At 40.4% G+C, this 25774-nt stretch overlaps 1 protein-coding gene across 1 annotated transcript; it reads left to right on the top strand.

Moving 5' to 3' along the window:
- Positions 1 to 6642: 6642 nt before the first annotated feature.
- npm1b (nucleophosmin 1b) lies at positions 6643 to 23743 on the top strand. Its single transcript, XM_083980200.1, has 12 exons — positions 6643 to 6705; positions 7015 to 7097; positions 7800 to 7919; positions 8051 to 8144; positions 8896 to 8987; positions 9114 to 9175; positions 9359 to 9431; positions 14391 to 14489; positions 19021 to 19116; positions 19199 to 19273; positions 20408 to 20457; positions 22343 to 23743. The coding sequence occupies exons 1-12, from the start codon at positions 6657 to 6659 to the stop codon at positions 22452 to 22454; spliced, it is 1005 nt and encodes a 334-aa protein (XP_083836326.1). The 5' UTR covers positions 6643 to 6656; the 3' UTR covers positions 22455 to 23743.
- The last annotated feature ends 2031 nt before the right edge of the window (positions 23744 to 25774 follow it).

Genomic DNA, 25774 nt, shown 5'->3' with positions numbered 1-25774 from the left:
CTGACCAATCAGAGCAAAGTAAGGGGGCGGGGCCTTCTCTGGACCGGAAGGAGTCTTTTATGGGTCAAACTGAGTTCAGCTCTGTTTTCATTGGATTTCAGTGTTTTATTTTTTATTTCAGATTAAAGAGTCTCCTGGTTTTACTTGGAGAGAGGTTTATGGGCACCAGTGAAACAATAAACCAAAAATGGTAATTAAACTAAACTGGGCTGTGAAGCTTCACAGCTTTTTTTTTTTTTTTTTTAATTAAATAACTAGGCTATGACATTTTTATAGTTCAAGTAGAAATAAAACTTGTTGAGCTCATGTAGATCAGGTTGTGTTTTAGTCCCATGCAAAACAAGCAAATATTTCAGAAACTACGGGATCCCTGGACTCTTGGACTCTTGCATACACCTTGACTTTTACTTTTATTTATACGTATGATGCTTCTTTTTAATGTATGATTTGTTTAAGTATGATATGTGTTGAGTGGGACTGTGATGATTGTTGAGCTGCTGTGCAGCACAAATTTCCGCAAGGACAATAAAGGTCTTTTAAGTTTAAGTTTAAGTTTAAACTAGACGATGTTCCCTTTCAAATGAGCATTTTGGTCTTACAGTTTACCAGTATTGCAAGTGAATTAAAAATAGGTCAGATGATAAGAATCTATCAGGAGGTGAACATGGGTGTTGTCTCTGAAAGTCTTTGTTTTTTTCCCACCCAGATTAAAACATCACCCTGGACTATCAAACTAAAAACAGTTCCTGCAGCGTCTCCAAGAGTCTCAGGATGTCAGCCTGTGGATGTAGTGTATAGTGGCTAGTACTGGCTGAATTGCTTCCTTTTTCATTCTTTCACTTTACCCAGAGATGATCAGTTATAGTAAACAAGAAGAAGCTTCATTTGATGAAAGTTGCTCTGTTTTTTGTATCAGCGCTACATCATGTCACAGTCTGCTTCCTGTCAATCAGCTGACACCTATACAGGAGGATGTTCTCTGTCCTCAAAAAAATTCCTTGAATGCCAATCACCCAGCATGTGACACATTGAAAAGTCTGAGACATCTTCAGACTTTTGGACAGGTTGATGTTCTTTTCGTTGGCACTGGAGTTTGTTTTTTTGAGTTCAGTTGAACAAGTTTTTTAAATCCTATTGTGGAGGATGTTTGCTCCCACATCGTTTTTTTTTTCGCCATTGGCTTACATTATTTTCTCAGTGAATCATGGCCACCTAGACACCAGACAGTCATAAAGATTTGTTATCACCATATCCACCCTATCATGCAAATGCTTATCACCTAAGTCATAACAAAGACAGCCCATCCAGAAGCACAGTAAACACATCATTCAGGTTCCTTGCTCGTAAATGAGCCTTCAACACCATGAATGTCACAGGAAATGGACCTCGCTGCGCTCCACCCCCCCTCTCATCCACGTTGAACCTTCTTTAAGCATAATGTTGGCTTGTTGTGTTGTTGATCTTGGCCGCCCGTGCCTGCTACTGACAAACGCCCATCACCGGCCCTCTGTGACAGTTTGTCTCACAAACGGCAGGGTTAAACCTCTTGTGTCTTTTGTTTGGATTTCACTGGCATCTGTCTTCTGGAGCCTCCGAAAAGCCTTCTCCTCGGTGCAAGTTGATGATGTGGTTCGAAACAGCTGTCTGCAACTGCATCCAACCTCAACAACCCCCTCTGCCTTCCACTGAAACACAGTCTTCTATGTTTAGCCAGTTTTTCGGGCGTCGTGCCTGGTTGGGATCCTGTCAGTAGCAGACAGTTCTCCAGGTGACGCCTCCTCAACCCCCATTTCCTCCGCTCCCTGCAGCTTCTTTCATCTCTCTGTCTCGGGACGCCTTGAAGACGTGACTTGGCCCATTTTAGAAAAATTCCTCCCTTTTCTGTTTTCAAAACGATGCATTGTGTTTTACTACAGGTGCTTAAAGATTTTTTTTCTCCTCCCTGTAGTGTGTTTTCTTTCCTTTTTTTTCTCACCCGCTCTCTGTCGCCACCGCAGAGCCCTGTCCTTATCCAATAAAATGTCACCACACAAGATGAACAAGAGCAAGAGTCTCAGGGTATATCAGACTTCCTATCAAACACTTTGTTTTGAACAGGGGCACCAAAAAGACAACAAAAAAATCTATTCAGCACATGCACCGTATAGCGTTGTGTGTCACGCTCCGTCAGGTCCCATCAGTTGTTTCCATTCTTGAGAAACACGCTGAAGATTTCAGTTATTATGAAGCAGCTGTCGGAGCTTCAACGTGTCGTCGATACTGGAAGTTTGATTCCTAAACACACACTGAGCTGTCAGATAACAATAAAGTGATGATCAACATGATCAATGTTTTTTTTTTACTGTTCAGTTTATACATGATGATTCAGTGTTGAATTAGTGCAACAGGCTCTGTGTAATAGGAAGGATAAACATTTGGCTTAACCTGATGCTGATAATGAGTTTATTCAGGATTCATTGGATTCATCTGTTTACTGTAATCTAAGGAGTGTTTGAATAAAGATTAGCTGTAGTTTACTGAAGAGTCTGGTTGATTCAGTGAATGTGTGTGTGTTTTTTTAAACTCATGTCTGCAGTGTGCACATAATTGTACAGCTTTTTTTTTTTTTTTTTGATGGCAGATGGAATAATATCAGTCCTAACAACCGCTTTGAGGCTATGACAGCTGCTGTAACCACCAGATTTTTTTGAGGAAAGGACCCGCCACCTCACGCTGCCAAACTCTATTAGATCGCTGCTAATGTGCTGACATGAGAGGCTTTGTTGACGAAAGGCTTTTACGGTTCCTGACTTTAAAACAAAGCTGCAGCCCCCTACTTGGGAGAATATCTGTGTGTGTGTGTGTGTGTGTGTGTGTGTGTGTGTGTGTGTGTGTCTGCTGTGGACGGACAGTGAATATTACTGACCTGACTGTGATGATGTTTAATGACCTGTAACCTTCTCCTGCACTGATATTTTGGTCAAGTGTGAAGTATTCATGAACAGGTTCATGCATGTGGGTGAAACCAGAGATGTCAAAATCTCCATATATAAAAAAAAATCACAAACAATGAGACACAATAATGTTGAAACTAGTTCAAACTCACATCAGCTTCACATTCAGCCAGTGAAATGAAAACATTTGACCTCAGAGTGTTTTTAAACCTATTCAGTAATCAACATTAGTAATGACTCAGAAGAACCACAAAGCTCTGCTGATAGATGCAATAATCCCACTTTGTTATTGGTCTTCAAATGTGTAATGGAGCGGGAAACAAATTTCAAAATATTGTTCTTCATGATGTCATTTGGTTTCTTTTAATTCATATGATGTAAACCTCCTGAGGGGAGGCGGTCTGTTTCAAATAATGGTAACTGGTCTGATTTTGTTTTTGACTTACGACACCAGACTTGGAAACTCAGATTTTTATTGTTGTAAATCAAAATTAAACAACTCAAGAGTGATCAGATTGTAGCAATATCTGTATTATAAAATCTATAAACATGTCAAATTAAGTGATAAGATGGAGAATATCTAACAACATATTCATAAGGGGTGGAATAAATTTGTAGTAATGTACTGTAGATTGAGGTTGAATGTGATTATTATTCATAAACAACTTGACGACTGTTGTTGCAGAAAAATCCTGGAGCATGGAGTCACTTCCAGCTGAGTCAAGTATAAAGAGCGAGGATCTTTCAGCAGCCGCAGAGTCTAAAGAATTAACTCGACCTGCTGACGTGACATGCTCTCATGACTCCCTTACTCTCGTCTTTCCTTCAGTTACACACACACGTGCACACACACACACACACACACTCTCTCTCATGTAGGCGCATACTTGCTCACACATGCATGTGCAAACAGTTTTATGTCTGCATGTGAGAGTACATGAGGACAAAAAGCAAGCATGCGCATACTTACACATAGGCAATGAGACAACATGCACACACTAATATGAATGTCATCCCATTACAAATTGCTGGGAAGAAAGTTAGATGATGCTGAAAGTGACCTTTATATAAAGATTTGGCCATAGTGACAAAAAATCTGATGTAACTAGAGACAAATTTTCAAATTATCAAAGAAAATTTTCACATAAAGAAAATAAAATATATGCTCACTCTGGAAAAATACAACCCAAAACTTTCAGTTATCTAATGTAAAGCAAATTCATTGAGTAAATTCATGTGCATCAGCGTCATATCGGCCATAAGGGAGGAACTGTGGACATGTCCTGGCAGTGCGTGACACGTTAAACCTTTCTCAAGCTGTCAGTCGTGCATGAAGACGTCTCATTCCATTTGAATAATACTGGTACTGTGGCTCAGTGACTCAACACCTGCTCAGTATGGGCCAGATACTGACACACCACGAGGCACTTTGAAACACATTTAGCAACTCAGCTGCTGTTTCACAATTAGATTTCATACATTTTGTTGAAGGTGGCTGAGGTCTTTTTTCTCCTGCAACACAAATTCATTAATGTCAAGTTGGGAGGATTTGAGGTGAGAGCCGGCTTTTCTGCTCAAGACAAATGATGTCAGTGTTGAACTTTTGGAGAGGTCACAACAACAACACGTCGGGGGGAAAGCAGAGTGTCCAGCTACAAAACAGACTCGATGCAAGTTCTTGCTATTGTTCTGTAACCCGACCTGCTGCAGCGCCTTTGAGCAGGACATCTCTCCTCCAGCTGGGAGTGAGATAAAACTGTCAAAATAAATAAAGTTGTCTTCACGTCCTTGGTGTCTGAGCAGCTTATACAATTAATCATCTGATTTATATTACACTATAATTTAAAAGACAATACTAACTCATATCTTAAATAACCAAACTAAAGAGAAGAACATGTTTGCACACATACAATTGTCCCCAGCGTTTTCCTGAAAACAAACACCACTAAGTTTCCCAGATTAATTTCTCCTGTAATATTAGAGCCTGCAATGGCTCTCCATTTTATTATCAATATTTTTAACAACCACCGAAGACTCCTCAAAGTCTGCAACTGCCCCCAGGGCTGGACTTTTAATATCACTGGCCAAAGGCCTCTTTTATTTAGTCCAAACAGCACGTTAAGTGATGGACATAAGGGAGCGTATCCCTGTGTTAATATAAAAGCTGTATCAGGCTTATTTGGGGGAACCAGTTACAGTGCATGAAGTAAGAAGAAACAAACAAATAGGCCCATATAAAAACCGTTCAGCGGGTCACTAAAGTGATCAAGCTGTCATCTCTATGAACTTAGATCCACTTATGTGCCGCTATATTAAACATACCTTTGTCCTAACAGATTCATTGTGATGGTATTTTTAATACTCATCCATGCAATTCAGATGAGACTCCCTGCAACAGATACTGAAGCAGCGAAAATATTATTTGTCATCTCTGCTGCCATCTTGTTGTCTGTCCTGATCAGTCCACAATTCTCTTTTTGAGTGGGAATTGTTGGAAATGTGTTATTATTATAATAATGTTATATCATGGGTGGATGAGTACTATTGTGTGTATATTGATTATTGTGCCCATATGATTTTTGTGACTTAGATTTTTTTTTAAATTTTGGCTCAAGGTGCCCCATCATCATCATTTATCCAAGGAGAGATCAGTGAACTGATCTGTAAACATAGTCCCTAAAACTAATTAAAAAAAATAGATAAATAAATTCAAACAAACACATGGCATCAATATGAAGTATGGAGTAGCCTACTATTTATGGTCATTTTAAAATGTGGCACTGGATTATGATCCTGGAGTTTGTCTTTTTTGTGTTTCCTCCCTTTTTTTGTCTCTATTGTGGGCTGAGTTTAAAAAGGCAAGCATCCATAAACTTCAAGTTGCCTATAATGATTGTTTGCATATTTTGCTTGGAAAGTCAAGATGGTGCAGTGCAAGTGATTTGTTTTGTAATGTAGGCCTACGAGTTAATTCGGCCCTTGCTCTTTTGAGAAAACTGTCGACTGAATGGTTCACATAATGCCGTCATAATGCTGTTGACAAATCCTGGACTCAGTAGTAGGCTACTGTGCGATACCAGTCAGCTATGTGGAAACACTGGTATGATTGTCTTTTTTAAATGTAATGCAATGTGTGTTTGTTTGTTTCCTTTTACTGGTCCTGGAGTTAAGTTACTAGCTACTACTATTGCGTCTTGTAATTTGTCTGTGCAAGTCCAGGTCAAATGCATCTCTAGGCAATTGAATAAGGTCAACTGGACTTAGTTTTTGTCTTTGAAGACGTCAGACTAGCCGGTCTAGTCTACACAACTGATTAAGATACTTGGATAAGGGGCAGAACGTCTTCAAAGACAAAAACTAAGTCCAGTTGACCTGATTCAATTAGAGACACCTTGTAACTGTGTTTGGAAAGGTGCTATATAAATAAAGTTATTATTATTGCTACTACTAATACATCAAATGCCTTTTAAAATATTTTATTTACGATTTATATTTTTGTTCAACCCACTACTCGAGTCTAATCTCCTGTTTCTACCTCAATCTATAAAACGACGGCGCCATCTAGTGTTGAATCAGTAGAACGTTCAGTTTCTTTTCTCCCGCCCCCTCTGTAATCCTATTGGCTGAAATGTTTTCAACGTTCGGTGACGTCTTCCATGCTCATTGGCCCGTCGACGTGTCCCTCTAGACCAGTTTACGGAAGTGTCGCCGCCCACTTCAAAGATGGAGGACGATATCTCAGATTTGAGCCGACCACAAATGTACTTGTTTGGTGAGCTCGCTTTACTCCGTTGCAACACTCTGAAATTATTCGGTTTGCACAATCAGATATTACTGCAAAAATATAGCCATTTATAACATTTAATGACGAGAGGAAGTTAGCGGAGTGGACCTGCTTGCCCTGCTCTCGGCGCCAATTCAGCTCTATTGTTAGCTAGCTGAGCAGCGCATGGGGGGGTTGCATGGTGCACACAGTGCCGTTATGTTTTAATGTGTGTTGTTTGAGATAAGTGCAGGCTGATGACTAATTAAACGTTGCATGTATGTTATTTTTTTGTTTGCTTGTTTTTTTACCCCCAAGGTTGCACCCTCAAATCGGACAGACGGGAGTTCAAAGTTGACGTAGACGACGATGATACGGAGCAACAGCTGTCACTCAAAGCGGTAAGGCCTCTCTGCACGTTCCCTCTGCACGTAGTGAGCTGAACTGTTAATATTATAAAGGTGTGATTATAGCTACATATTGCCTTTGTAAGGGCCTATGTGTCGGTGTGATTTGCTTTTCTGGCAGGAAAGGTGAAAACATTTATATTAGAAAACAAAGGGATAATGTCAAATGAATTACTGCTGTGTGATGGGAGAGATGTGAACTAAAATTGGGTGATATTTGATGAAGATATAGATGTAATCTGATTGCATAAAAAAGTCAGGTTTGAAGGGTTATGTATAGTGTGAGCATCCTGGTTTCTGGAGTGTCAGACAAGCCCTGCAACAAACAGACAACCTTTATTTATAGGTTAATACTGTGTTGTTGTTTTTTCCATTGTGCAACCTTTATTAAATTTAGCAAAAATAAACAGTTATGCCGCATGTGCAAAAGACAACCACATCTGATCATCATGAGGGTGCATGATGACTAAATAGCACAGGAGACATTGCACTGGTAGGTTGGCTTTCCTGAAATTTGTGCATATTCTAAATGTGAATGAGAGGCTTGTTTCTGACTTCTCACTTTAAATATCAGCAAAATAGGATTTGCAATTTGTTCAGTAATGCAGACAAATGTATTGTTTTAGGTTTTTTCCCTGTCTGATTATTGTATGACTGACATGTTTGGTTTATTAAAGACATGTGCTGCTGTTGTAGGTTTGTCTGGGAGCTGAGGCCGAGGATAAATTCCACACGGTGGAAATCGAGGGCCTCACTTATGATGGAAAAACAACCAAAGTGCCACTGGTCGCCCTGAAGCCGTCCGTCCTACCATCTGTGAGTCAACACACCACCAACACTGACAGCAATTTATAAACCATTTATCACTGTATAATCATACAGATTATATTTTGTATAGTACAGTAGTCTTTCTTATTTTATAATTGTCATATTCTTATGTTGTCCAGATGAGTTTAGGTGGCTTTGAGATCACTCCTCCAGTTACCTTCCGTCTCCAGTCGGGCTCTGGACCAGTTCACATCAGCGGGCAGCACTTTGTCAGTGAGTATCAGTGCAACAGTTGTTATTCCTGCTGTGGTTCCCTCTCCTTCTACTACAAATGCAGACATACACAGGGTTCCCACTTGTCCTGGAAAAACTGAAAAACACGTGGAAAACACGTGGAAAATGAGAAAAAAAAGTCAAATGTCCTGGAAAAGCTTCAGTTGTCCTGGGAAATTATTTACCACATCAGCTACCAGAGCTCTATTTGCCATTTTCAGACCTCACTAAGGATTTATTTTCTAAAAAAAAGTGCCTAGTGAGAAAACTAGAGGCTTTGAGTTGATGAGTGTTTCCAGTATTGGACCCCATGTTTGTGTTGTTCTATGATAAATTCATAGGAATTTCTAAGCATGTACTGTAAGAGATTATTGCGTAACTTAGAGCCATAGACTGCACATCTTTAAATCAGACTTCTGGGGAGAGGAAGAAACATAGAAACAAAAATGTACAAAATCAGGTACAACTGTCGAAAAGAACACTTCTCCAAAGCATGAATGGGACAGAGGATGTATAATAACATGTCTGTCAGACTGTAGCCGCTGAAAATGTCCTGGAAAAGTCCTGGAAAATGATTTCATGAAAAGAGTGGGAACCCTGATACACGTATAAACTCTCAGGTAACAGTTAACCATATTATTTAAATCGAGTATTTACCCGCCACAACCAATCAAAAACAATGAGTTGGAAGCACTAGAGTCTTGTTTATTATTCATGAAACATGAACCAGTTACTAGTATTTGTTTCATAGGTGTGAAGGAATCGGATGATGAAGAGGAGGAGAACAACACGTCACCAGTGAAACGACCTGCGAGCCTGATGACGGGGAAGAAGCCTGCTCTGGTAAAAAACTGAGTTTGTTCTTTCAATTCATTTGGCAACAGAACGGTTGTGTCTTAAAGTTCCCGAGGCTGGTGGTTACTTGTTATTAAGGTTTTTCTAACGGGTTGATGACTTATTTTATTGTAGAAAAAACTAAAGATGGATTCTGACGAGGATGATGAGGACGACAGCGACGAAGATGATGATGAGTAAGTTTGTTGTATTATACTGAACTTCTCTTCTCATAGTTATCTGCCTTTACTTTCGGGAAGAGAGAGTTTAAAAAACATGTTTATGCACCTATTTTCTTTCTAGCATCTGTGCAGGGAGGGGATTGATGCGTTTTTTTATGTAACGTAACATCATTTCTTTTCTTCCTGCTTCTTTTGTAGTGATGATGACGATGACGACAGCGATGACAACGCAGTGAAGCCGCTGAAAAATGTTGGAAAAGAGCATGAAAAAGTAAGTCTGACCTGTTTGTTTGTTTACTTAAAGGGGCAGTTCAAAATTTTGTCAAATTGGCCCATTGGCATAATCCCTATAGTCATAGCAGTAGATTTGTTACCTTTAATTGTCGGTGCAAGCTATTTTTAGAACGGTGGAGCAGAGCCACGAGCTGCTCAGAGCTATGCTACGGAGGCTCATGGGATTTCTTGGTTTCCCTCATCAAACTCATCAAATACACAATCCAACAACTCCAAAACGCTCTGGTGGACAAGTTGTGACCTGCACATCCACCACGCTATGAGATAATAACAGAACGTTACGAGACAGAGTTGTTTTAGAGGCAAATGCAGAGACTGCTTGCCGAAAAACTGCCCTCGACAGGGCAGTATCTCATAGCGTGGTGAATGTGCAGGTCACAACTTGTTCACCAGAGCCTTTTGGAGTTGTTGGATTGTGTATTTGATGAGTTTGATGAGAGAAACCAAGAAATCCCATGAGCCTCCGTAGCATAGCTCTGAGCAGCTCGTGGCTCTGCTCCGCTGTTCTAAAAATAGCTTGCACCGACAATTAAAGGTAATGAACCTACTGCTATGACTATAGGGATTATGGCAATGGGCCAATTTGCCAAAATGTTGAACTATCCCTTAAAAGTAAAAACTTGTTGGATCTGTTAAAAAAAAAAAAGTAGCTTCAGGATGTTTTAGAGGTGATAAAAATGGATTAGGACCAAACGGATGCAGTTAATAGGCCTTTTAAACTAGGTGAAGCAAAATTAAGCAGAAAGCCTGGTGAATTGTTATGGGTATTAGAGGACTGTTCACATTTGATTCATTCATGTTTTGAAATGGATGAATCAATAGTATAGAACTGACGCCCCTTCTCCTCTGTTCATTGAGGGATTTCAGATGTTTTTGAGGTCACAGTTGTTCCTACAGACAGTATTTATAAACTAAGCTAATCTGCTATTTTTTATTTGTGTCATTTTTTTCTTCCTTTACGGTAAGTGACCAAACATGACTTTTACCAGCAGTCTGTGTGTGTTTGGAGCATCTCCAGTCCTCTGCTGTCCACAAGGTGTCAGGGCAGCCAAGGCCTTTGCCCTTCGATTTTCTTTTGTGCTGAAGGAATTTCTCTCTGTGTTGCTTGCCGTCTGCCCACTCCCCCCTTGAGTTTCTACCACATCATTTAAGCTCCCACAGACTGTACCCTATAGTAGCATTTCATTTCAGCAGGCCCTTCCCATTCCTGCACTCGCTGACCGTCCAGTTTTTTTTTTTTTTTTTTGTATGAGACAAAGCGTGGAACTTTTTCATCCTGTTCTGCTCATGTACCCACCTGTTTTTCCCCGAGTAAAACACAGGGTCTGTGTGGCGTAATGATCGGATTTCTCCTCTGTAATCTGCTTGAATTCTCACCGTCTCACCAACACGACGGCACTGTGTTATCCTACACACACACACATGCATGCACGCACACACACACATAGTCAGATATACTGTGGACACGTACACTTAAAAGTTTAAGCACACATTTGCAGAAATGCACCCAGTCTGCACAATTATCTATCCATGCATATATCTACAGTGCCCGTGCAGAGAAGCTCCCTGCAAAGTCGGTTTCATAAACACACACACATGCGCACACACGTACACACACGCATCAGTTATGGGAAAAAAAAAAATCTTCCCCCCATTTTTCTGAAACGCTGCATATCTTTGTCCCTCTGTCATCCCACTGTTAATATGATTGCTCCTTTTTATCGTCTCATGCCATTTCAGCTTTGCACCTGGACTTTGCCTTTGAACACTTGTTTTGCGTGTTACCACAATCACTTGCAAGTGTGTGTGTGTGTGTGTGTGCATGCATGTGTGTATTTGCCTCAATTTCTCAGGTCTGTTTTTTTTTTTTTTTTTGTGAGAAACACGCCATCCAAGTGCAAACTGTGCCAGGCAAAAGATCAAAGCAGGGCAGATGCGCATACCTGCGACGTGAGCGCCGAATCCTTGCCTCAGGGTCAGATGACAGCTGAGCATTTCTGTCACCTGTTGATTTATTCTGTTGTCTTCTCTCCCAATTTCTCCACCTCCACCTTCTGTGCCCCCCCCTTCCTCCTTCCTCCCTCTCTCTCATTCCTCCCCCCCAATGACCTTAATCCTTTTTTTCACCCTTCTTCTCTTTAGCTCCGTAGTTGTCCTGTCTCATTCTTTAGTAATGAAGGCAACAAGTTCTAGAAAGAGCAGCACGGCTGGGAACAGTTATGTTTTTCTAAACTGCTAATTCAGCCAGATTTCAATAGTTTTCTTTTTCTTTTTTTGTCATATCTTACTTACTCAACAAAATCTGTCACAGACATCGACTTTTGAAAGATGCCATGAAATTCCTGGCTCAGATTCTGAATCTATTTTATTGGTTATTTGATCAAATGTATTTGTAAATCTGTGCAACTCAACTAAAAATATCTTTGCTAATTTTGGTGCAGAATAACACTCCTCAAGCACCTTGTCTGAGCTCAATTTCAAGCGCAATTACACCCAGCTGAAAGTCCAGGCTTTTACTTTTTTTTATTTTCTGGGGTCACATGTGACACAGGTTTGATGTTTTCTTTCCTAGTGCGGAGAGAAAACATGTTTTATAGAGTTGCATAATTTTCAGTTCTTATTTGGACCAGATTGGAGTTTCAAAATAAGATCCTGAGGCATATGGCTTACATGTGACTCGTATTTAGATGATGGAATAGCAATTTGAAAGCGCTGCCTTGACAAGTAAACCTTGCATCATTACTTCAGACAACGATCATAATTTGGCAGCTGAACAGCCGCCCCGTGCCAGTGTTAGCATGTGAACAATGCACGTCAATATAACAAAAAAAAGAAGTGATAATACTTAACTTCAACAAACCTAAGGAGACTGTTTTCAGTCAAAAACAGACACGGTCCCTTTTATTCAACAGGATCATTCCCCAGGAATCTCTCTAGGAACTCGTTAACTTCACCTGTTTCAATCAAAGGAATAATAAATATTTTTTCCTCTGGGTTCTCCATAGTTCAAGTCTGCAACAAATTTCTGATCACATAATAGAACTTTTTTTTTAACATATAGGAACCTGGACTGAGTTTGCAGAGCTGCAGCCGACTAGTTGACCAGTCGTCATTAGTTGTTTTGATTTGTAACACATTTATGATGTAATTAAATGATTTAAACATGTTTTTTCGGGGCAATGTTCTAAGAAATATTGCTAAAACCAACATAATAATGACGCTTTGGACTCCAGCTGCCTGGTAATGACATGGGCAAAGGGAGTAATGATTCTATGTGTCACATTAACCAGCAAGGAGAACATTAAGAGTGAAAAGCCATATTAAGTAGCTAATAACAGCTGTTTATCAGTTTATTACCAAACATGTAATGTCGCTTGAATCCAAGGCGCTTGATTACATGAGTACGACACAAATTTATCTATAAAATGTAAGTTTTTACATTTCAACCCGTCTGAAGAGTTAATAATGTGACTACAGGATGAAAGAGACATGTAAGCAGTGAACACTCGGCAGATCTGGCGATTGTGGCGAAGCTTTATTGCACCGGCCTCTGACTCAATTCACTTCTCCTGTCCAGTTTTCATCCCAACATCATTACAAAGAGCCGAAGAGTTGCGTTGATATTTAACTTGTCACATGGGATAATTGTGTCATACTTTCCTGTCATACTCGGTGACGGGAGATGGCCACCCAGATAACTTCACCTCACCTACATCAGTGTCCTTTCTATGTCGATCATCCTGATTTAAAAAAAAAAAAAAAAAAAAAAAAGCGCTCTGAAGCCTCCCAGCATCTTGTATTACCAGGCATTGCTCTAGGAAATTACATGTGTAATTGCCTTGTAGCAGTTATGTCAACACAGGCAATTACACTTCTAGCCCATTCCAAGGCGAATACCAGTGATTGCAAGGAAAAGGGTTGGTGCTCAGGAAATGCAGGTACTTGCCTCGGCTATTACAAGGTAATTACACAGGTGCCTGAGAGCAATGGAGACCTGACGGGAAGCCCCCCAGTGTGGAGGGGAACAATGACAGGTCATCGGGGTACTAAGTATCTGATCAGTGAGAAATTACCCAGCGTGTCCTGTGTAATTTCATATATCACTGTGGTAGCTTCAGCTTCAGCTTTTTTGACACATCATTCCTCATGTTATTTTTTAGCACCGATGGATTAACTTTTTATTTTATCTGAGGTCAGAATAAATAAGTCATTCTCGCCTCCTTTTGAATGACTTATTGCTGTTTTTCCTTTTTTTTTTTTTCCTCATCTTGCATTAAATTACCTCAAAGGAGTCTCCACATGCAGCATGGATATTATTATTATTATTATAACATTGCAGGGGTGAGAGAAAATTATATGAACACCTCATGGCAAATTTCTTTGAAGAAAACTCACCACAATTGCAAACAAATGTGCTTCACATTACGGTAAATGCCAATTATAATTTGTCAGCTATAAACGAGGCCGGGGCAAAAAGTGCGTTGATATCTGAGATTTGGAAACAATGTGATAACACTAGAGAAGTTTTTTATATAGAAGAGCAGACCTAAAGTCTTATTGTGAGAATAACTAACAGAGATGTGAACAATGTGTTGTTGGGTATAGAAGTGAGTCAGCAGTATAAACTGTATGACCTTTTGCAGGAGAGTTTAAGACAAAGCACGTTTTGCATGAAACACTCACAGGTGCTTATTGCTCATCTCGCTTTAGTTTTTTTTACTGTCATCTATAATCAAATTAGTTCATTATCTAAACCTTTAAAGACAAAGACAATGTTCGGCGTCTTGTTTCATCTTTCTTTTTTACATGTTTTATGAGCAATTCAGTGAAACAGACTGGTAAATTAAACCGGTTTATTTGCTTAAAAACACAGCGGTGTCACCGTGGTGATGTCTCGCTGATGGATTTTGATGTTTGTTTCTCTTTGTTTTCTCAGAGGTCGGAGTCTGCGGCGAAGAAGCCCAACAAGACTCCGGTGAAACAGAACGGCCCTGCAGGGAAACCAGCGGGATCCGCGGCCAAACCACAAATGAAGGTATGGAAAAAGGCCGTTTCACCTGCTCGGGCTCGGCTCGGCTAACTTTGTGGTCGGCTTTGTTGTTATTGAATTAAATGGTTGACAGCCAACACACTGCAGACTGGGGATCGGGTGTTAGGTTCAACTCAGAGCCAGTTTTTTGGTTTTTTTGTGCTGTGTTTATTGGAAGGGCACTGCAGGTTTATAGATGTAATAAAGGCCAACTTTTTTTTTTTTTTTAAAATTCTGATTTAAACAGTGTAATGGGTTTGGATCAATCAAGAAAACAATAATGAGGATATAAATTGCACCAATTCCTTTAAAATTCCTCTTAAGTTGGACATATTTCTTCTCTTGCTCCACATTATATCAGAATTTGCACAGCTAGATGTGTTGCAGGTGAGTTTAGACTTGCATGCATGGGACATTATCTCTTTAATTATTACTGATTGATTATGTTTGCAGTAAATTCAAGGTTAGCAACTCTGTTCCAAGTGAAAAAAAACATCACACAGGCCAGAAGGTACTGTTGTCAAAGAAGTATACTGCCTCAGTTTGATAGATGTTTATCCTGTTTCACAGTATGAAGTGAAGAAATTAAATCCCATTGGACTAAATTCAAAACGTCATTCTTTGCAAACAGGTGTGAACCTCCTACTATTTACAGTTCCGTCTGAAGTGACAGCGTAATGAGGCCTGCAAGCGAAACTTGGTACACAATTAGCACACATCAAAAAAAAACAAAACCCTAACGAACAACTTGATCCTTTTTCTGTCAAATGATTTCACAAGTCTGAAAAGGCTCAAAGCGTCCGTGACGTAAAGAGAAGTGTCAGTGTTTTGCATTTATTGACATTCATAATTGAAATGGGCCCAAAAAAAATAAATAAATAAAAGGGAGAAAGGGAAAAACTTGGAGAGCTTTGCCATTCCAACGCCAAGGAATGTGATAAATGCACTTTGCAATTAGCTCAACCTGATAGTTAATTTCTTGTGCAGGAATGTGTTGGACGGCCGCCGCCTCCAAAACCCCAAAGCTTGAACTCTGCATCTCTTTAAGCAAACACACCTGACCCCTAAACGGGTTTCCTGGGGCAAGGTTTAAACCTGCGACCCCTTGGCCTGACCCCGCCGCCGTCTTGAGTTGCAGCCACCTTTGATGCCCCCCCAACCCCCCACCCTCCTCCTCCTCTCCTCACCTCCACACGGGGGATACAAATTGCCAAAGGCTTCTCTCCAAGTTTACAAAAAAATCTTCACAAAGCAAAAAAAAGTGACTGTGATTAAAAATGAGCTCAGTTTAGATAAGGTGTTCGGTGTTGGCACGCCGACGCTGGCTGGCTGCTCCTACGATGCAACGCAGCTTCTGCCAATTGTACACTCATAAGAAAATTGTTGTTTCTCGTGTGACGTCTTGATGGAAAGCTCTGTGATTTATTTATTTTTTTTCCTTCTTCTTCTTCTTCTTCTTCTTTAAAGCCACTGAATTGCTAAACTCCCGAGGAAACAAGAGGGCGATTCCCCTCAGGGTTTTTTTTTTTTTTTTTTTTTTTTGCTGCTGCTGCGTGGGAGAGAGAGAGAGTGCGGCTAATTCTGCAGTGGCCGTTGTCCAGACATAACACAGTGGCTCTTGAAATGCTCGGGGGGATTAGCCGATGGCGCGGCTGAATTTGCCGAAACCGTCCCCCCCCGCTCCCCCCCAACTCTCTGCCAGTTTTAAACTTTTCTGCCCCTCCTCCTCCTCCTCCTCCTCCTTCTTCCCCTCTCCCACTTCTTCTGCACAACAACTGTTCCCTCGCTACAACCTCTTCACACCCCTCACTTCCTGGACACACCTTCTCCCAATTGCTCTCATTACCAGCGTTTGATGTCTGGTGCAGCTTGCGCTTCCAGATGCCCCTGAGGAGCGAGGAAGCGGGCGTGGATGTCTGTTTTTTTTTTTTTTCTTTCTCTCTCTCTCTCTCTCTCTCTCTCTCTCTTTCTCTCTCTCCTTAAACGCAGGTGACTGGTCATTAGATTGGCTCGTCAGATCTGCTGCCAGTACCGCAGTTTACACCTTCTCGCGGGCCCAGCGTGTAGCTGCAACCTTCTTGCGTAACGAGCTCGACGTGAGAACCAGCTAACTCGAGTTGCGCTGATCTTAAGTCACTTTATCTCGCAGCTGGTGTCTTTTGATTGATGGGTTTTGGAGAAGCCGATGCCTTCGAGCGCACGTCACAGTCGTAAAGTTGTTAACCACTTCACTCAGGCTTATCCCAAAAGGGTGTGAGTCATTGTTTTAACGACTGATTGACATGTGTTGCAGCAGGTGCCTATCTTGTTAGTGCTTATTTACTTTGCATGTGCAGTTTTAGGGATGTTTGCATCTTACGCTAAATGAAAAATATCAGTAACGCCCATCCTTCGTACTCACGTATAAGTCGTCGGATTGGTCGGTCACAAAAAATCCCAATGTTTTCCAACAACATGTGCCCTCGAAGCCCTCATTCCAACAAAATGATAATTACCATGCCAGACAGACCTGATGAGCAAAGGTGTGACAACCATGTGTTTGCACTGGATTGAAGACAAGAGATTGCATCAAATAATAGTGCGCGTCTGATTAAGTTCCATGTCTTGTGGCATCTGTAATCAGTGTCTGGCCCAGATGAAAAAGCTTGCTGGCTTTGTGTGTTTATCAGCTGTTTCAGGTCCACAGCTGTCCTTTGGAAGTAGAGAGCTTGCCCGTAAATAATAAATACGTAGTGCATTTGTCTGGCAAGGAGCCAGCGGCATATGTGCTCTTTTTTTTTTTTTTGTAGTGTGGCATGTGTGTCAGTTTTTTTTTTTTCCACTTTAAACCTTTTGATCTGTGCTATAAAATGCAGATCTCTGAGGGACAGGGACAGATTATTGCATTTTTTTTAAATTAGAGAGATAATTTACTTTGAAGGATCATTCCACTCGTTTTTTTTTTGTTTTTTTTTAACCATTTCAAGTCCAGCTCAGCTTTGCTGGAGAACTAGAAGCTCTGGATTTGAAAACAGTTGCTTAAGTGTTGGGAGCAGAGAGTTTATCAAGGATGTCTGTTCCTACGCTCTACGCTACTACATCTCAGCTGCCCAGTTGCAGTGTCAGTGGTGGCTTTGTGTTTCCAGATGTGGTTAGACTGCACATCCAACTTGTGCATGGCAGGGTGTCTCATCTTTATTCTGTTTATTTGTACTTTGAATAAAACAAATGACACAATACAAGTTTTTTTTTGTGTGTTTTTGACAGTTTAAATCTGCTGAACGTGAGATGAGTTTTTGCCAAATTAATGTATTCTGGTTTATTTTCTTATTTAAATAAGGGTTGGAGTCAGGATTTGATCCAAACTGGAGCAGAGCAGATCAGATCAAATCAAAAATGATCCTTAACCCACTTACGATGCCGTTATCTGGCCCATCGGCTTTATCAACCAAAACAGAACTCACCACCGGCCAAAAAACAAAAAAAAAACCTGCTGTTTTTTGAGCTGCTTGGTAAAGACTTTGTGTTTGAATCGCTCCTCTCCTCGTTCACATGTGTCTGTGTGAGACTATCAATGAAACCCTGCAATTTCACTGGATTCCACACTGACTTTTTACATGTAGGGACAAGCTCCGCGGCTTGTGTAACATGCAGCCATGGCGTATGGCGTGTGTGTGTGTCTCTCTGTGTGTATGTGTGTGTTGTTCTTGTTGTGTCACATTCAGACACTTCCTAATTGAGGACCTCTGAGGGAGAGGGTGGGGGGGGGCGGTGGGTGGTGGTGGTGGTGGTGGGGTATCGCCTCCACCACTGCCCCGGTCTGGACTCACCTGACTGGCTTCACAGTCGTCTGCTGCTCCGAACCATGAACTCATTGCCCCCCTCCCCACCCGCTCCCCCCAAAAAAGAAAGCTGTGACAGTATTTCTGTTTAGTCGTGACAAACCAAGTGTCCTGTTTTCTCGTGGCAGTCGATGTTAGTTTAACTTGAATCATAAAAACGAGCACAACAACACAAGTTGCACTTTGACCTTTTTTCTCAGCTGTGAGGATTTGCCTCCAGTGGAAAAACCCATTTGACAAACACCCTATTGCTCATTGGAGAGTCGGGGCTTGCCCTCTCCTGCTTGCAAACAATAAAAAACATAATTTGTACCTGATGTATTTATAAAAAAAAAAAAAAAAAAAAAAGATGGTGTAATTAGGGTAGAATTTGTTGTCCTTTCTTATGCTTTCATCTCCATCCAGCTGGCTGCCCAATGCCAAGCCTGTAAACACAGACCTGACTAAATGGGTCACAATAGGGTTGCAGCCCAGACTGGTCAGCGCGGATGAATTCATCTCCAATAACTCTGAATTGGTAATTTTGTGTGTTGAGGTCAGACGGGAACACAGAAAAGCAAGAAGGTTATAGCTTTAAGAGCTGAAGCCGAGTAAAAGAAGAAATATTGTAGTGTAATATGAAGTTATCTCTCCGTGTACAGCCGTATAAATCTCCCTCTATGTGACAAAATCAACCTGTGTTTCTTATCTGCCTTGATATATATTTCTTTTTCTAGACACCTGCCGTGGGAAAAGACAAGCTCCAGGCCGGCCCGTCGAAATCTCCCTCTCTGCCTGAGATCAAGAGCAAGTTGTCGACAGCAGCTAAGGAGGTGAGGAGCTGTCATCTTCGTTTACTACCCACAACTCTTAATTGAAAGATTTGTCTGACGATTTAATGTCCTCGTTCATCAGGGGAAACCTCTGCCCAAGACGGAGCAGAAGTTCGAGAACTTTGTGAAGAGTTCCTTCAAAATCTCAGACAAAAAAGTAAGTGATCATGCACATCGTTTGAGATCCTTTGTGTCCTTTTTTTTTTTTTTGCTTTTGCAATCTGTGCATTCAGTTTCATAAAGATCCTGCACGTTAAGAGCTCTTTGCCTTGATCGATACCCATCAATGCATCATTGTTCCTCGCCGTCCAGTTTGCTCTCTCCTGCAGCACAGCATGTTCTTTTTGAATTATATTCATTTTGTGTCAGCGGGCTCTTTCGAGATGGAATGGGAGTACACCTGCCAAGGCAAACTCTTTTCCTGGTGATTTACTGGAGTGTGTGTCTTTTGTAGCCTTAATGAAGGGACCTGTGGTATGTGGATGGTACCAGTCTCTTTCACATTCAAGGCCTTTGACCAAACCCCACAACAGGGTTTTTTTCTTTTTCTAAATGCAGGACTTAAATCTTTTCTAATACTGCTTGTCATTTCAGAAGATAAACAACAGCCCCTGCACATTGTTTTTGCAGAGCGCAAATTAATCACCACCACAGAGCCCGCTTTTTTTTTTTTCCTCTTTTTTTTTTTTTTTTACATTATCGCATGGTTCTCGGCAGCGTGTCAGGTAGCAGTGCTGCGTGTTTTCTGGCACTGCAACATCTGTTTGGTGATCACACGAAAAAAAAGGCCCGTTTGAACGTTCATTTGTGATTTCATTGCAGTGTTAAAAATGTTAACTGTACAGTTATGAGAGCAGGTGAAAGCTCTTTAGAGCGGAGCGAGCGAGCGGGCTGGGGCGGACAAGGGAAAAGAGTGGGGGTGGAGTTGGGTCGGGGCGAGCTTGTTGATCCCAGTGTGTAGAAACATCTGTGGAAGTGCTTTGGTTTCATCAGCCAAGGCTGAGATCTGTCAGACCTGGAGCACCTAGTCATATACTCTGGTATGTACTGCTGCCCCCACCCAACCCCTCGTCGTTCCCCAACAGCCCCATCTAAACTCAGCGTTCCCACTGCTGAGACGCACAAAAGCATGTTGTAGTAAAAGTGAGTCATGTGTCTCGAGCCGTATAGCACTTCATTTAGATGATTTATAATTTCTGTCTCTCTCTTTCTCTTATTCTGTTGTTACCCCCTCTCTTTCTCCCTCTCCCTCCCTCCCTCCCTCCCTCTCTCTCCTCCACACCTTCCTCAGGTGGTCAAGGACCTCTGGAGTTTTGTACAAACACTGAAGATTGAGAAGAAGTAACAAAACCTTGTGCTCTGGAGCATTTGTAATGTTTTGCATCCAGCAGGACGTTTAAAGGCACAGTCAGTGAGATTTCCTACTCAGCCTTATTGTATCATCACCAAACCATCGAGAAGGACTGAAGTGGAGGGGGGGGTGAAGCCGTTAAAAGATTCAGGTGTCAATTCTTGTTTTGATGCGAAGCACCTTCTGGATCTCGTTTGTGGTCACTCACAAAATCAAAATCACTGAGTCGTGTTTAGCAGACTGTAGATTATCCACAGGCCGCCGGCTTCATCATCACACGCCGACCTGCACCACCTACAGGAAAGGAACATAATGGCAGCGCAGCGCCAATTAAGACCCGCAGATGTCTGATGGTTTCTCACAAGGACAGAAATAGCTGCTGCAATTTTAACACTTGTCTCCTCCTGCAGACAATAAATGTTGCACCTGCAGTTTTTTATTGCTGCAATAAATGAGAGATATGTAAATTATTTGGTAACAACAGCGTTTGAAATCAAAGTATTCAAGGCTCAAGATTAAACCAAACAGATCAGACTTCGCTTTCTCACAGAAATCCCAGCTGTCTGCAGCAGTGTTAGTATAATTTCTATACTAAAAGAGATTTAAAAAGTCAAATTCTGCATGTGAAATAGCAAAAAACGTACAATATAAAGCAACAGCTGTAGTAGTTCCCTAGTACCCCTCGCTGTCTTTACCTGTCGGTGGTGTCTGTCGTGTGTTGCGTTGGAGCTGCAGCCTGGTTTCAGGTGCTTCGCATCCGAGACACTGTGTGTCCTTTTTAAAAAAAAAACAATAAAGCAATAGGAGATATTGCTGAATGTGCCTTTAAATATCTTAAACTATAAACAACTGATATAAGTCAGAGTCCCATGTTGTGTGAATTTAAGCAGTGTATACAATGATAGTTGAGACAGCTGATACTTGGGGGACAATGTTCGATCATCAGCCGGTAATGATGCGTTTTTGTTTGTTTTGTTTCTTCCTGTTTTTGTTATTTTCCGTTTTACATCTTTGCATCTTTAGATTGCATCAATATTACATATCATTCTGTTAATTTGTAAGGGCCGGACTTCTTCATATGTAATGTTGCAGCTCCGGCATCAAACTGTACCATCAACACCAAAAGAAACTTTCTCTGTTTCCAGCTTAAACATACAGCTGCTCATCTGACACATTTAATTTAGAAATGCAAGTTCGAAACAGCCGACTCACCCTTAGTACTGTTGCATATCTTCACCAGTTAATCTGTTGATCAAACAAAATGCTTTTTCCAGTAACATGCACCTGACGTTTCTGGATGAGAACAGTGTTGCTCTTAATGGGGCTTTTTTCCCCCAATACAGATGTTTTTAAGCTTACATTACATTAGGTTCACAACTTGCAAATATTACAAACCTGTGGACTGGATCGATTTCAGAGGGTTTTTTTTTTTTTTTTTTTTTTTTTAGGAGGATGAGTTCATATCAAGCCCATTAACTGTCCTGACCTGTGAGGGAATACATTACAGTGATTACAGCCAAAAAGGAAAATCATCTGTAGCTACAGCACTCGGTACACAAAACATTATCAAAAGTATTATGACCTCTATAAAACCAACACAGATGCGCTGACTGAATTGTTGTTCTTTAAAGTAATATACATTACATACAAAAAAATACAAAAAAGTTAAAAAGAAAACAAATAGACTGTTAACTAGCTCCAGGAGTCTATTTACGAGTTGGCACAGTTATCGTTGTATTTACTGCACTCGAAACAGATGACAGGACCATGATGAACACAGGTTATCTTATTTATTACAACATAATCATAAAGTATGTGTCGGAAAATTACATCAGAGCCACGACATCACTGTTTTTTTTTTGTTTTTTTTAACAGAAACCCTGTGAAGAGCTTGACCCCTGTAACTGTTTGCACTACACCAGTACATCAGTGCTCTGATGATGACAATAAGCAGGCGCCCGCTCTGCCGCTTATAATGTGTTTATGATCCTGTATTTCGCCTTTTATGAGCCATATGCTGGCAGTCGGTAGATACCATCCTTAAGCAGGCGAAACACTCGGTCGAGCCGTCCCGTAGTCTGTAAAGAGAGATTTTGACGTTTCTTAGGTGTAAACTTTACAACTTCAGCAGATTTCAGGTCGTTAAAGCCTCCCTGATAAAGTCCCGCAATCTAAATATTAGATTATGGATATGCGTAGTGTCTCTGTCCTCTCTCTGTAGTGAGGTTAGGATTTAGGTTTTTGCTTTAAATAGTGAGTCTTTTGTTAATGATTTTTAACATTTACCTTGTATCAAATGTCATTTTTTTCCTTCTTTTTTTTGCTTATTTGCAAATACGGCAGCTGAACAATTATATTTCTAAATGTTTGCTTAATCTGAACTTGCTGATAGCTGGTTTTGCAGCTTTGATCTGTTGTTATGATCTTTATTTTAAAACATGTTCCACTTAATATAAAAGTGTTTTTGTGTTCAGTATAAAACCCCTTTTTAAAATACTACACAGTCTGTTTTTGTTAACTTTTCAGTTTCAGTTTAGCACTACTGTGTAGTTTGTTATCATTTGATTCTGTTCTATATAACAATGCAGTCGGCCCCTAAACATGTCGTCCAGAAATACAAACAGACAGATTGTGATCTTTGTTGATGTGATTTTATGGAAGGTCATTATTTACATTTTTTCTTATTAACAACAAACATTGGTTGAAATTTGGGATTTCAAAATTGCAATTTGTAGAAAGCATTTTTCAAAATTAATTTGTAGATATAGTTTTTTTCTTTGTCAGATGAGCTTTGTTCGAAATCTAAAAAAAGTGGTTAAATGTCACACGTAGAGCAGTAATATAATCTTATCATAAGGTTTTTTGGCTTTTTAAGTAGCTGTATCTACCCAGATTTATTGATTAATCATTGAGTCTTTATCGGTCCCTCGAGACTCCCTCTGTGTTTTGATTTCCTGCTGTAGAGGTGTCATCAATCTGAACTGAAAAGAAACAAGGCTTGTGCACATTTGCTGCATGTCGTTGATGCAAATGAAACTGTCAAAACGCTGTGAAGTTGAATCTGAGAAAACGTCTCGCTGAACATGTGCTGTTAAAGAAGAAAATTAATTTTGACCGTTCAGTTAAACTTTATTGACGAGCTCATGCATGACCAGCCGGCAGCGGTGGTGGACATTCATTTCATTCATTTGGTTTGTTCAGACGAACTTAACCATTCGTTTATTTTTTTTACCTACTACCTGTATCATTTACCTGAATAAAGTGAATCCAGGCGGATTTGAGTCACAACTCTGAAGTTTTTGAGCCACAGACCAGCGTAAAACTTTTAATCCTCTCAATGGACGTTGCGCTCTCACCTAAAGACATCACTTGGCATGTGTAGATCTTTGATTTCAATCTTTTTTTTCCTATTGTATATTTCTTTTTATTTACATATGTGCATTTGATTCCTGTTGTTAATTTGAAACTTGCTGAATTTGGTTTTTAAAAGGTCAAAATCATCCAACCAGGTGTTGTTGTCGATCATTTTTAATGTCATGTATTGAACTTCACTTCACTCGGAACCTGCCATTGACTTCTTGACTGATTTAAATGTCACTATATGGACTGTTTAGATACATTTGCCAGTTTCCTATATATTGTCAGTCTGTGTTTGTATTTTACTGCAGCTTTCTCTACAGGGATTTGCTGTTTAGTGGCGGCTCCCTGCTCGCCTGTGATGGATGTTTTCGTGATGCCCAACAACATTTGAACAGGTGACGGAGCTAAATGAGCCAGATTCAGGATTTATTTCCCTCAGTATCATAATCATATAATAATCTTTTCCCTCCTTAATTGTAATTAACACCCATGTATGCTGTCACCACTGGATGGCACTGAAGTCCAGCCTTCCCTTCAAAGCCTTCAGCCTTCATAATGATATAAATTGATTAAGCTTTTACCTGAAGTGTGAGTCAAACATTACTTCACTGCCAGCTGAACAGTTTTTTGCCCCGTAGCCATGAGGAAGTGAGGCGCACTAGCGGATGCAGCCACGGGATGACGCACAATTTTATGTTCTGCACAAGATGAGTGAGAGGCACGTGGAAATCCCCCCCTTTGTGGTTGACTTGAATTCCAGTCCAGGGTTTGACTGAACCCGCCTCAAGGTATTGACACGCACGCACACACCGAAAACCTACAGTGCACACACATATACATATAAAGAAGTTACTACAAGTTATTATTTGTACCGTAGTGGAGGAGGGAGAAAAAAATGGTACTGACACCTGCAGGGTTTGGTTTGTTGGTTTAATTCTGCTTGAGCAACTGATATGCAATAGCAATTTTATATATGTTTATATCCATATACGTATATACTGTAGATACAAAAGTGTTCAAACAGCTTCACTTTCTGTTCATTTTTGTGATAAATCTTTCATTTCTGACCATCAGTCTACAATCAAACCTTTAAAGACACAATGAAAACTTAACTGCTTAGGGATATTTTTGCAAGTTTATTAGTAATCGGTCACTAAAGTGTCATTTATAGAAGGTTCTGGACCATTTGCACTGCTCCAAACAGCTCAGGTGCATCAGCTTCACCTCGAGTTGTGTTTAGGACTTGACTGTAGTTCACCTATAGGAAATAGAAGTGATTAGATAAAGTGACAAGTCTGTCACAGCGGTTCAGATGTTCTCTGCAGAGATAGAAAAACATGACAGAAAGCATCCATCCGTTAGTCATTCATGATGGAAGCCACTCAGTTAAAGATACAGGACATCTCACTTTGTTTAACATCTAAAGAGCATGAGGACAAAGCACTGAATTAAAGAACATAATTGTTTTTGTTTTAAAATTTTGATGTTTAATGACTTTTCTTCTTTTTGTCATCTACACTAAAGTTATAGTGTAGTAGATTGATGACCCAAAATTACACTTTAATCCATTTGCAGTTGAATCTACAACACAGTAAAGGGAAGCGGTCTGAACAGTATAAGGCCATTGCATATTAATGTTACGGCATGTACAAACCAGTACACACCGTATATTTTTGATCTGTCATTGGGCAGTGTGGGCATGAACGAAATACAATTATATATCAACTTGATGTAGCTTGGTTTATCCATATTACATAAACCTAGACTCACTGACTCCTTGCAGTGTCCTGCTTTGACCCCTGTGCAACAGCAGTTCATATGTCATGCACAGATGATTGTAAAAGGATTTTTTTCTTTGCTCAACGCGATTCTCGATCTCCCGCTGGTCTGAACGATCCACATGACATACAACCGTCGACAGTAACTGGGATTAATAAAAGCTCAAAA

This window comes from Trachurus trachurus (assembly GCF_905171665.1).
Source record: "Trachurus trachurus genome assembly, chromosome: 10".
NCBI classification, from domain to species: domain Eukaryota; kingdom Metazoa; phylum Chordata; class Actinopteri; order Carangiformes; family Carangidae; genus Trachurus; species Trachurus trachurus.
This window is presented reverse-complemented; position numbering and strand designations above follow the sequence as displayed.

What these genes read in the sequence shown, in the direction of transcription:
- npm1b (XM_083980200.1), top strand. Translation starts at nt 6,657, where the DNA reads ATGGAGGACGATATCTCAGATTTGAGCCGACCACAAATGTACTTGTTT. An exon ending in CGGCCAAACCACAAATGAAG is followed by an intron (nt 14,490 to 19,020) that starts GTATGGAAAAAG and finishes TTCTTTTTCTAG; the next exon opens with ACACCTGCCGTGGGAAAAGA. An exon ending in TCAAAATCTCAGACAAAAAA is followed by an intron (nt 19,274 to 20,407) that starts GTAAGTGATCAT and finishes CACCTTCCTCAG; the next exon opens with GTGGTCAAGGACCTCTGGAG.